Genomic DNA, 11,499 nt, shown 5'->3' with positions numbered 1-11,499 from the left:
GCATACTGTTATTTTCACGTACCGTGGCGGCCCTGGCTCTCTGATTTACAAAGCTGCGTTGGCCAGGCTGCATAAATTGTGTGACTGTTCTGGCGGCCCTCCTGGTGGTCTCATAGCTGTGTGCGATGTCATATGCTCTGGCCAGGGTGCGCGGCTGCTTCTCCAGTAGTCTTTGCACCACCTCGGCGTCGGCCAGGGCGTTGGTGAAGACCTCCACACTGATGGCGTCCTGCTCCAGCTCTGTACGGTCAGCATACACAATGGACACTTTCTCATAGATATCATCCCTTAGGCCGCGTTCACATCTAGCGTTTTTTGTAATAGGGATAAGTTGAGCCGACCGTTTTTTCAAAGAAATAAAAAATAAAAAGCTGGCAGCGTTTTTTGTCATAAAAGCGCCGAGAGCGTTTTTTCTATTGCCATAGCAACGAACCCAGGCTACCCACATAGTTGTTACAAAATGGCAAGGAACAGGCAATTGGCACTTGCATTGGCCCTAGCTGACGACGAGGAGAAGCATGTACCTAGACGTTTGTGGTTGCACAATATCACTCGGGGAAGGCAGCAGCAAGGTGCCTACCACAATTTAGTCCAGGAGCTTCGTTTTGATGATGCGCGATTTGCGGCGTACTTTAGGCTGAACAAATGTCAGTTTGAACAGCTGTTGCGGATCGTTGCGCCATCCATCGTGAAGCTGGACACCAAGTTCAGACAGGCCATTAGCCCAGAAGAACGTCTCTGCATTTGTCTACGGTGAGTTGTACTTGCTAACTTCCCTCTTTGATCTAGCCTACCATGTGATGATTATAGTGAAGTCAGTATCATTTTACAAGCTGCCCAAACTGTACAGTAGCCTATAGGCCTAAAGTCGAATCTGAAATGCACAGCCTAGATTTACAAGGGCATTTAAAATGTAAGCTAACTTAATGTTTGAATCCATTGATATGCATTTAGTCTTTAAAATGTTAGAGAAATCATTATATGAATACATGATCAAGTACATATATGACAGAATTGCTTTTACTTTACAGGTACTTGGCAACAGGAGATTCTTTCAGGTCTGTTGCGTTTTGCTTCAGGGTGGGTGCCAGCACTGCGGCTGGAATAGTGAACGAGGTGTGTCAGGCGATTTGGAACTCTCTTCTGTCTGATTACATGCCCAGGCCAGATGCAGCAGAGTGGAGGAAGATAGCTGCCGAGTTCAGCCACCTTGATTTTCCCAACTGCCTTGGTGCAATGGATGGAAAACACGTTGTCATCGAAGCTCCTCCATCCAGTGGTTCTTTGTATTACAATTACAAAGGAACATTTTCCATAGTGCTACTTGCAGTAGTAGATGCGAAGTATCTATTCAGGGTGGTGGATATCGGTGCCTATGGGAGGAACAGCGATGGGGGCACACTGTCGGCCTCAGCCTTTGGTACTGCCCTGCGTCAGAACACCCTGGGGATTCCTGCAGACTCCCCTCTCCCAGGCGCAGAACATCTTGGGCCAATGCCTCATGTGTTCCTGGCAGATGAGGCATTTCCATTGCGCCAAAACATCATGCGCCCTTACCCAGGCCACAACACTGGGGAGAAGAACGTTTTTAATTTACGTCTTTCCCATGTGCGGAGGATGGTGGAGTGCGCCTTTGGTATACTTGCATCACAGTGGAGGGTGTATCGGAGGGTGCTGGGCGTGTCTCCTAAGGTAGCGGAGAACATTGTGAAGGCCACCTGCATGCTACACAATTTCTTGCGGTGGGATGGCAACCCAGGCCTACCTGGTGGAGCATCCACCGAACCATCTTTTGGCCTTCAGAGTGCACCCCGGTTTGGTACCAACAATGCCACCAGAGATGCAGTGGCTGTGAGAGAGAAATTTGCTGCATATTTCATGTCTCCAGCTGGGCGGGTACACTGGCAGGATCACTGAGGCACACCAACAGCTTCTGCAAACCAACAGCTCTTTTAAGAGCTACCCAAAACCAATAGAAGCTATTCCTTTCCATCACCATCCAACACTTACACAACCATTTCACAATGTATTATTTTCTTTAATGCAGCTTGACAATTTATCCAATCTGAATATACCTCATGTTTCCGCTCGTTGTTTGTCTCTGCAGGTTACAGAGGTTCTGACTGCGCTGGAAGATAACATGAAGACTAGAAGCCCACCCTCTGATTCCTTGCCACAGCCCCTACAGCCCATCATGCTTACAGTTGAATTATTGATAATAAAATAGTGTTGGCAATCTCAAAATGTTTGAAATAGTGTGATTCATATGGATACCATAATAGGAAGTTAAAAATCTATAAAATATCTTTGGTACAAAAGGAAGCAAATACATATATAACAGCGTTTTGATTTATTGCGATCACATGAATTAAACAATGTACAAATATTAACTTCATTGGAAAAATTTGGATGTTATTAATTTAATTCATTTATTTACAGCTATTTCATTACAACTAACTATTAACTAACTATTACTACTACTAACTATTATCTAATTAACTACTAACTATTAACTTAATTCATTTATTTACAGCTACTTCATTACAACTAACTATTAACTAACTATTACTACTAATAACTATTATCTAATTAACTACTAACTATTAACTTAATTCATTTATTTCCTTAACTACTACCTAACTAAAAATATTATCCTATTATATTATATGATCCTATTGTTCGCCAAATTCAATTTCTAAAAATAGGGCTTGCATCCTCAGCCTTGCCATTGCCTGTCTGTGAAAATTAAGCCTTCGCAGTGCAGGGGCAAAACTTAATAAAAATAACTCGTGCTCGTCCTGCTCCTTGTTCATCGCCTCCAGCACCCGTTCCTGGTATGGCGTCACAGTGCTCTCCTGCGACCTCCTCCTCCCTGGGACTCGTGTAGCTCCTCTTGGTGGTGGTGGTGGTGGATGTGGTGGTGGAGGTGGTGGTGGTTGGGGCCTAGGACTTGCACTGCTGTGCACAGAGTCATCCATTGCAGCCTGTCAGGGACCAGAAAACACAATTAAATAAATTAACCTTCACGGCTCATACTATTACCATACCAGGTGAGACTTGTTAACAGATATAACCCTTCAGTGTCATAGCATCACAGCAGGCTACTGTCTTAAATCACCTACTGCTTCAGCTACATTTGACATAATGACTCTTGATTTAACCTATATCATTACCTCACTCTCTCCTGCTGTTCCTTCTCCCCCACTCTCGTATATGGAATTTAGTAAACTCTCTGCTGTCATATCTTCGTGAGATTTGGAGTAGTTTGAGGTCGTTTCTCTGTCCTGGACATGGCGTTCCAAGAAAGACAGGATCCCCATATACTTCCACAGACGTTTGGTGCCTCCCTCTGATCCACTTTTACTTTCTTTTTGCTCCTTTCTCTGCCTCCGGTACATGTCCCTCAAATACTTCCATTTAGCCTGACAGGCCTCCCCTATGTAGATAGGTAAACAACAGTTAGCTACGTCTTGGTCTAGGTCTGCTTGTTGTGCACTGTAATCAGATAAACTTTATTTGTTTTTTTTATTTGTTTGAACTATCTCCCAGAACACATTTATCAACCGTCTCCAACGACATAACCTACCACTCTAAACGGCTGTGTGCTACCAACCGGAATAGTTGAAAATATTTTATACTTACATGGACATTCAAGGATCAACCCGATCTGCTTCCATATTGACTTCTTGTGGTGGGTGTTGTGGTAGAGCCCATTAGACATGTCGTATATCTCGATATGTTCCGTTATTAAAACGATTAACCGCTCCACCGGCACTTTCCCGACTGATATTTTGCCATTGTTTCTTGTTTTGGCAGTTTGACAGTTGACAGTTTGACAGCTGACAGTTGAGAGTTTCGTTCGTGACAAAGTGTCAATGTTCCGCTTGTGATTGGTCAGTTGTCCAAAGGACGCCTGATGTCGGCCGCTTTCTTCTTGAAAGTTGAACTTTTTTCAACGCTCCGTATGGCAGAAAAAAACGCTGGGAGAGGCGTTTAAAAAAGCGGCCGTGACTTTTTCCAGAAACGCTCTGCTCCATAGGGATATAATGTAAAACAAGCGCTGGCAGATTTAAAAAAACGCTAGATGTGAACGCGGCCTTAAGAGGTGCAGCGCTTCGTTCTGCCCCCTAACCCGCTGTCTCAATTCGATGCCGATGGCTGCCGCATGCTCTGAGCGCGGCCCGTAGGCAGTCTCTATTTCAGCCACAATCCGCCGGTAGTTCCAACGGTCAGATCTGGGATTTTTATGGACGATAGCTCCAGCCGCGCCATTCAGGCTGAATCTCAGTTGCACTGCCATTATTGCATCTGACCAATGATTTGCCATTGCACAGCTTTCGAACCGGTGAATAAAGTCTTTCCAGGAGCCCATTCCATCAAAATGGCCTGGCTTCAATATTGGAATTCTCTCTCTATATCCATAATGTTCATCGTCACTGTTGTCCATCGCTACAACATCTGGCGCTGTGTGTGAAGACTGTGGCGCCGGCTTGGCACTTCTCGCAGCTGACTGGCCGTATTGGTAGGTGTCGGGGTGTGGGGCATAGTTATCCTCATAGCTTATTACTCCACAACGCTCCACGGGCTGGGGCATTGAGGGTGGAAAAGGAGTTGAAGTGAACTGAGGGGACAGTAAGTGGGCCGGGGCAAAAGGGTTTTGTGCCGTACAATTCACGGGGGTTGAACGGGTTAGTCAACCGTGATGGCGGTGGCATGGGGGGAATGCTCGGTTGAGCGACGGCGTATGGCCGTGAACCATCCCTCCGTCTGCGGCTAACGTTTGCTCCATGCTAGCCGTGAAGGGGTTAGTGCCGTCGGCATATCGGCCGTCCATGTGGTTAACTGGGTCCATATCAGTGTCTCTTACATCCATTAAAATGGGTTGGTGCTTATCCATCTCGACAGGCCTCCTATTTCAAGCATTAACGGTACCTTTAGCTTTAGCTCAGTCTGCGTCCGACCGTCCGACGTCCTCTCACTTTCTTCTTGCTTTGTTAATCCCGGACGAGCCCCCAGTGTTAACTCCCACAGCTTCCCTGCTCCGAACCGTAGTTGGGAGCGAGCTGGTTTCGATTCTATTACTTGGCTCGTTGCAGGTAACTTGCTTGTCTAGTGGTCCGGTTAACATAGCCGATTAAGCCGAAGCACAAACAGTGAGGCGTTGGTTGGTTGCAGCAATGAATTATGCTTTCTTTATTCAACAATGGTACATTCGCGAGGATAAAAAGGCTACTATCACGGTCGCACTGTAGACTCCGACTGATTTCCCGCGTGGTCCTTCGTTTACACTACCCACAACACACCCGTTCTATTACGTCACACACCTAATGCGCCACACAAACGTATTTTACCCCTACAAAACCATCAGGGGGAGCCAGAGACTGCAACAATACCTTTCATAAGGCATATCGTTTGTGCAGCTAGTACCACTATTAAAGAAATACACTCCTCAATGTCAAATTTCTTATTTAAAGGGAAACTTCACCCATTTCCATTAAGCTTTGTATCGTTAGAAACCCACACATATTTTTGAATGGTCGTGCATCATTATCTTATTTTCTGGAGAGACTGCAGAGATCCGTATCGATCTCCAACACTTCCTGTTTAAGATGACGCAATATGACGATTTTTGCGTAGAAGTAAATAGGAAGTGTAAGAGGGGAGGATTCTGTAAGGCCGTTTCTCTATTCCAAGTACGCGAACTACGGACTCGTGGACTTGGAATGTTGTACTTGGCAAGTCCGGACTTCAAGTAAACACTTCCATGGACGGGAGTACGCACCTGCAATTGGAACAGCAGCGGACTCGATGACGTCACCAGCTCAGCTCGTCTGTTAACTGTAGGGTTGGGCATCGTTTGGATTTTAACGATTCTGATTCCGATTCCGATTCTCAATATCTATTCCTGTTCTAAACGATTCTCGATTCCGATTCTTTGAGGTGCAGGAGAAAAAAAAGACAAGAATTTTTTCATTTGAAAAAGCCTTTACACAGGCCATTATATTTATTCACATTGCCGAGGGTCCCTAACTGTAACTATAACTGAATTCTGCTGAAGTGACACAAGTTGGCAGCAGTCTAAAAAGCAAAGAGCTGCAGCCCAGGTGGATGTATATGTAACAAAATAAAACAAACTCAAACCCTGGCGCAGTTGTGACAAATCATTAACAACAGTTCTTGTTTAGGAAGATTATCATGTCTGCCTTCTCAGGCAGTAAGCGCGACCGTTCCGCACAGATTGTGTTTCCTGCAGTAGAAATCACCCGTTCACTAGGTGTTGAGGAGGCCTGGACACATAAATATGAGAAGGCCAGACATGACAGTAAAGGATAAGTTTGTGTCTGGGTCCAGAACCAGGCTGCAGGGTCAGACGATGTGATGATTGGTGGCGTTTCCAGGTACGTCTGGATCTCCCTTTCAGCACGACTTTCCATGGACATCAACCCCTCTTGTGAGGTCCTCTTCATGGCATCCTCCTCAGCAAAAAGCTCCTCCAGTGGAGACTTTTTCGATTGTTTGGAAGGAGGAGGCTGCTAAACAAGCACAGGACAGAACAGTTAAAAAAAACATTAAAAACATATTTCATGACTGAGAAGAACATACCAAATATAATTTCAGTAATCTACTTACATTCTCCTCTTCCTCCTCGCTCTCAGTCTTCACACCTTCCTGGTTTCCCTCGCCCTGCATCACACCAACCTCTTCTGAATGGTCATGATTGACTGCCACCGACTACAGAGAACATAATATGGAGAGGGACAGGTAGATAGAAAAGATGGATAGAAAGATGGATAGAATATAATAATAAAATTAAACAGCAGTGAACTGTCTCAGCCACCAGTACAGAGAGTTGTCACAGTCTATAATAGAATATGTGCTAATAAAGGCATGCACTTAACTGATTAACAGTAGATATGTTGTGGTAAGGTGATTAAAACATTATAAACAGTACAGTGTTAATGATTACTGCATGGATGTAAAATGCAAATTAAATATAAAATGTTAAGGAGTGAGGGAGACAGTATATATATTTGTGTATGAATGACATTTCACCTCTTCAGAGTTTGCCAGCAACTTCCCCTTGATCCGTTCCCAGACTGCTGTGTTGTTGTCCATCTTATTCTTGAAGCGGGGATCTAAGGCAGTGGCTTCTTCCAAGAAGAACCTGATGTCCTCATTCTTTAAAACAATAAAAACAAAACTACTATTGCATCAAGCCACAGGAACAGAAGTATTTAATGCATTTTAATCTTCATTCGTTTGATATCCTCAGTCATTACCTTGTACCGGGTAGAAATGTTTCCCCAGACCCTTTTCTTCAAGTCAGCTACAAATGCTGTGTCTCCATTTACAGCAGCGAAGTGTTTCTCCAGCTTTTGGATGATCGGCAGGATCTGTCCGGCTGTTGGGCTTTTTTCAGTGGAAACACAGAGCGTGCAGGTGTACAGAACCTGCATCAGCCTGATGAAGTCTTCTGCCTTGGTGAAATCACCATCTGTCAGCCGATCAAGCCTGTGTACAGTTCAAAATATAGATTTTTTTTTGTCTCTTTAAACAAAAGCAGTGCTATTTGACAAGTGAGTTTAAATTAATTCCACTGCATAATACAGCAAACCAGTGTGCTAACTTCTTCCTTAGTACCTTATGCACGTTCTTACGCCTAATTTCATTCTTATATCCTATATAACATCTTCCTATCTCTACCTGTCCCTCTCCATATTCTTTCTCAGGCGTTGGTCCAAGCTGGCTGCTTGTATTGCAGGGTATTGTTCAAGGAATCTCTCCATCATTAGGTAGAGAGAATTCCACCTTGTTCTCACATCGAGAATCAGTGAATGTTGAGGGAGGTCTGACATGAACAAGAAAATCACAAATACATAGAGAATTGACATCAATATGACATGCAACTTTGATATTGTGTAATCAGACAGATTTATGTAATGTTGCATTGTTTTACCAATGTTAATACCAGCTAAATGTACATTGTGTGCAGTGCACTACTAAAAGTACTTTAATTTGATCCTTGTGGTATCCAATTAAACTCAAGACATTGATTCTTACTTAGGACATCCTGCTTTTCCCGTAGAACCACCTTCGCCATGGACGACCTCTTCATCCAGACGATGATGGCACGAATCTTTGCAGTCCACTGAGCCACTGAGCTGCTGGAGTACAGACTTTGTGCTGCTAGGTTTAGTGAATGAGCGAAGCAGCCGAGCTTCACAAACTGCAGCCGTTTGATGGCTACGTCCATATTGGCCGCATTATCCACAGTAACGGCTACTACTTTATCAAACACGCCAAATTCTTTCAGGATGTCGCCGATTTCCTCTGCCACGACAATTCCTGTCTGGGCTCTGTACACAGCTTTTGTTGCGAGAACTTTCTGCCTCATGTTGCTTTCCACTAAATAGTGCACTGTGACAGTTAGGTAGTGTTCTTGGGTTAGGCTAGTCCAGCCATCACAAGTGAGAGCTATGTGACTGACCTCACTCAGCTCTGAGATCAGATTAGATTTTTCTATCTTGTACCATGCCGGGATCAATCTATTAGTTAAACACTCCCTTGTAGGGGGGGTGTACTTCGGGTTTATTGAATGGATCATATCCCTGCAAACACAAAAACAAACATAAGATATCTTAAAAGCATTTAACTTTTAAACAGAGCATAAAAGCAATTTGCAATAAATACACACAAACACTTCAGCACATGTCCATATGTTGTGATGTTTTTAAATCAAACGAGCACTATGCCAAAGACAAATCTGTCAATAAAGTTAAGCCTCAACTGTTACTGTAACTTAGGTCAGGGGTAGATAAAGTAGCTACAAGCTAAGTTAGTTTAACGTTATTCTTATTTATTTACCTAAATGTGGGCGACTCGACGTCGCTAAAGGGATGCAGCCCTTTTACCACATACGCCGTTACTTTTCTGTGGCACTCAGCAATTTGCTCCGCTGACAGCTTTCCCCTTGCTGCCATGCTGAAAGGAGTTTGTTGTATCTTTGCTGGCTGGGGTCTCGGGCCGGTTAACGTAGCAGCAGCAGCCGCAGCAGCAGCAGCAGGCTCAGACTGGCTAACGTTAACGTTAGCATCACTCTGCGAGCGTTCAACAACTATGAACAGATTTGACACAGTTTTAGCAACTGGTAGTCTATAACTTAAGCTAGTCTGTTAAGAATAAGACAATCATATTTTTTATGTACCAACCTGATTCCGTTTCCAATGAGGAGTTACTAGCTGATGGTTGACTGTCCAAAGTGGAGGAAGCGACGGGAGCACGAGACCGACGCAACGCGTCAAACACACTACACTCGTTAATTGTTATACCATGCAGCAGGCGAAGGTGTTTTATCATGTTTGTTGTGCACCCTCCTTTGGCAGTAATAAGTTTATTGCAGGTGTTGCACTGTGCGAAGCCGTCCTTTTTTAAATTAAAATGAAGCCAGACTTTTGAGCGGCGTTTGCGGTCCATGTTCGAACTTCAGACAACTGATGTTTAGCGGAGCACGCGGCGGAGTAATACAAACCCCGCCCCGGAAACATGCGCGCGCATTTAGGAACCGATAAAAATAATCGAAATTCAAACATCGTCTTAACAGTTCCAGAACCGGACGTTAGGAACCGGTTCCTTTTGGAACCGGTTCTCGGTGCCCAACCCTAGTCATTACTGTGTAGGACGTCTTGTCCAGGCTTTTGGCGATGGCGCATATAGCTTTTCCACACTCGGGAGTCCTTTTTCTGGTGGTTCCGGGGCAGAGCTGTGGTAGGCTAGGACATTCCGTTGTCCTCGTTGTTTCTGCCATAGGATTCCGTTGAACACACAGTCTTTTACTGACACATCCAGGTGAAAGGGTTCTTTGTAGTCCGGGGCGGCCAGGGCCGCGGCACTATACATGCTTTGTTTTAGCCTGTTGAATGCTTCTTCTGCTTCAGGGGTCCATTCCAAGGGGGCTTTTAGATTTCTGTGTCCTGCTTTGGTGATGAGTTGTCGCAGTGTAGTTGTTTCGCCGGTGTAATCAGGGATGTAGGTCCGGCTATATCCTGTCAGTCCTAGGAATGCTAGCATTTGTCGGACTGTGCCTCCTCCTCTGTATGGTTGGTTCTGTCTTTGTTGACCTGATTGTTGCATGGCGTCGGCCACGTAAGCAGCGTATGCGGTGGGTTCGTTGCCCTGTCGTAGCCACTCTGGAAGTGGGGTCACCTGAGGGACTGCTTCGGACATTAGGGACATCATGGCCTCGTAATCCTGGTCTTCTTCGGCTCTTTTGAGCTGCCGGGTCACCTCCACGTCCTTTTCTATGTTCACCCTGCACATCTGTTTAAATATTTCCTCAATACCTCCGTCGTGGTCTTTCTTTGCTTGCTTCTTTTTGCTTAGATTGAGGTGGTGAATGAGGTGTTCCATCCACTCTGCCTTTGGTTTGACGCACAGTCCAACCACCGTCTCCAGTCCATTCTGGGCCTCGGGCGGTAGCCCACCCAAGACCGCCTTTCGGAAGGTGTTGTTTGCCAGGCTGCTTTCGTACGCGCTGCAGTCATTTTTGTCTGCCCATAGGATTTCGGCTCTCCTTACGTAATCATGGATGGTTTCTTCTGGTTTGATGGCCAGGCCTTGGATTCCCACTGCACTGAGGTCTGGTGGGTATTGTCGTTTGAGGTTATCCCAGAAGGCATTTCGGTATCTGTCGAAGGGTGCTTTGTCTGGCACATGAGTAGTATGGGTCATTCTTTCCAGTTCTATTGTTTTGTCGGAACCATGGGCTTTTCTGATGATGGCCCTTACATCTCCTATGGCCAGGACATCACCTGATGTCTCCTCCTCGAACGTCCTGATCCAGGCCGGAGCTCCCGCCGTGATCGAAGGCAAGCGGCGGGCCAGGACGTGCCTTTCTCGGTGTCCCCAACAGGAAAATATTTTCCTGTCCCATGCGTCCGTCATCAGGGGTGCCATCAGGTCGGTGCCCTCTTCGTCTGAGCATTCGTCGTCGGACCGGTTCGGACTGGTACTCTTTGTCTTGGTCCTCCTAGTGCGGCGATCCGTCTTGGTTGCGCGGTTTCTGCCTCGGGTTGCGGGTTCGGAGGCTGATGTTTGTTGATCTTGCTTAGATCCCGAGGTGGCTCCCGCGGGAGTGCCATTCGTCTTCTGTATGGCCCCCGTACTTGTATCATTGTTTACGGGGTTCTCTTGCACGTATTGTGGGTTTTCACAGTTGTCTTGTCCTTGTCCTTGAATGTCAAGGGAGTTCGAGTTCCCCATGTATCCTTGGTTGGAACAGTTTGGATGTCCTTGTAGATTCTGGATGGGTTGTAGTATTTCCTGCTGTTGCGGTAGTTGTGGATTGTATTGTAGCTGATGTTGGGGTGCGTAGAGTTCGGTTGAGTCGGGTTGGGGCTTGTGTTGTAGCTGCTGCTGCTGGGTTGAGTTGGGTTGGGGGTTGGGTTGTAGCTGCTGCTGTTGGGGGTTGGGTTGTAGCTGCTGCTGCGGCCAGTAGGGTTG

The 11,499-nt window shown here is 45.7% G+C and overlaps 1 protein-coding gene across 8 annotated transcripts; it reads right to left on the bottom strand.

The window, feature by feature from the left end:
- Positions 1 to 5,936: 5,936 nt before the first annotated feature.
- LOC115528801 (zinc finger BED domain-containing protein 1-like) lies at positions 5,937 to 11,457 on the bottom strand. 8 transcript variants are annotated; one of them, XR_003973379.1, is made up of 8 exons: positions 9,210 to 11,457; positions 8,866 to 9,115; positions 8,062 to 8,609; positions 7,705 to 7,849; positions 7,281 to 7,512; positions 7,054 to 7,201; positions 6,631 to 6,732; positions 5,982 to 6,533 (listed from the first exon to the last, which is right to left on the bottom strand). XR_003973379.1 is itself a non-coding variant. In XM_030337115.1 (8 exons), exons 1-8 carry the CDS (start codon positions 9,472 to 9,474, stop codon positions 6,165 to 6,167), a joined length of 2,034 nt encoding a protein of 677 aa, XP_030192975.1. In that variant the 5' UTR covers positions 9,475 to 11,457; the 3' UTR covers positions 5,982 to 6,164. The 8 variants fall into 8 exon arrangements, 5 of the variants coding, with proteins under 5 accessions (XP_030192975.1, XP_030192974.1, XP_030192977.1 ...); XM_030337115.1 differs by having other exon boundaries at positions 5,982 to 6,530; positions 7,054 to 7,179; XM_030337114.1 differs by having other exon boundaries at positions 5,984 to 6,533; positions 7,054 to 7,179.
- Between the last annotated feature and the right edge of the window lie 42 nt (positions 11,458 to 11,499).

Source organism: Gadus morhua, chromosome 16 (assembly GCF_902167405.1).
Source record: "Gadus morhua chromosome 16, gadMor3.0, whole genome shotgun sequence".
Taxonomy (NCBI): domain Eukaryota; kingdom Metazoa; phylum Chordata; class Actinopteri; order Gadiformes; family Gadidae; genus Gadus; species Gadus morhua.
The sequence above is the reverse complement of the archived record's forward strand: the minus strand, read 5'-3'. Positions and strand labels throughout refer to the sequence as shown.

Excerpts from the sequence above, each read along its gene's own strand:
- LOC115528801 (XM_030337114.1), bottom strand. The coding sequence starts at position 9,474 with ATGGACCGCAAACGCCGCTCAAAAGTCTGGCTTCATTTTAATTTAAAA. Across the intron at positions 7,513-7,704 it reads AAGAATATGGAGAGGGACAG|GCTTGATCGGCTGACAGATG; the intron begins GTAGAGATAGGA and ends AACTGTACACAG. Across the intron at positions 7,180-7,280 it reads ACATTTCTACCCGGTACAAG|AATGAGGACATCAGGTTCTT; the intron begins GTAATGACTGAG and ends ATTGTTTTAAAG.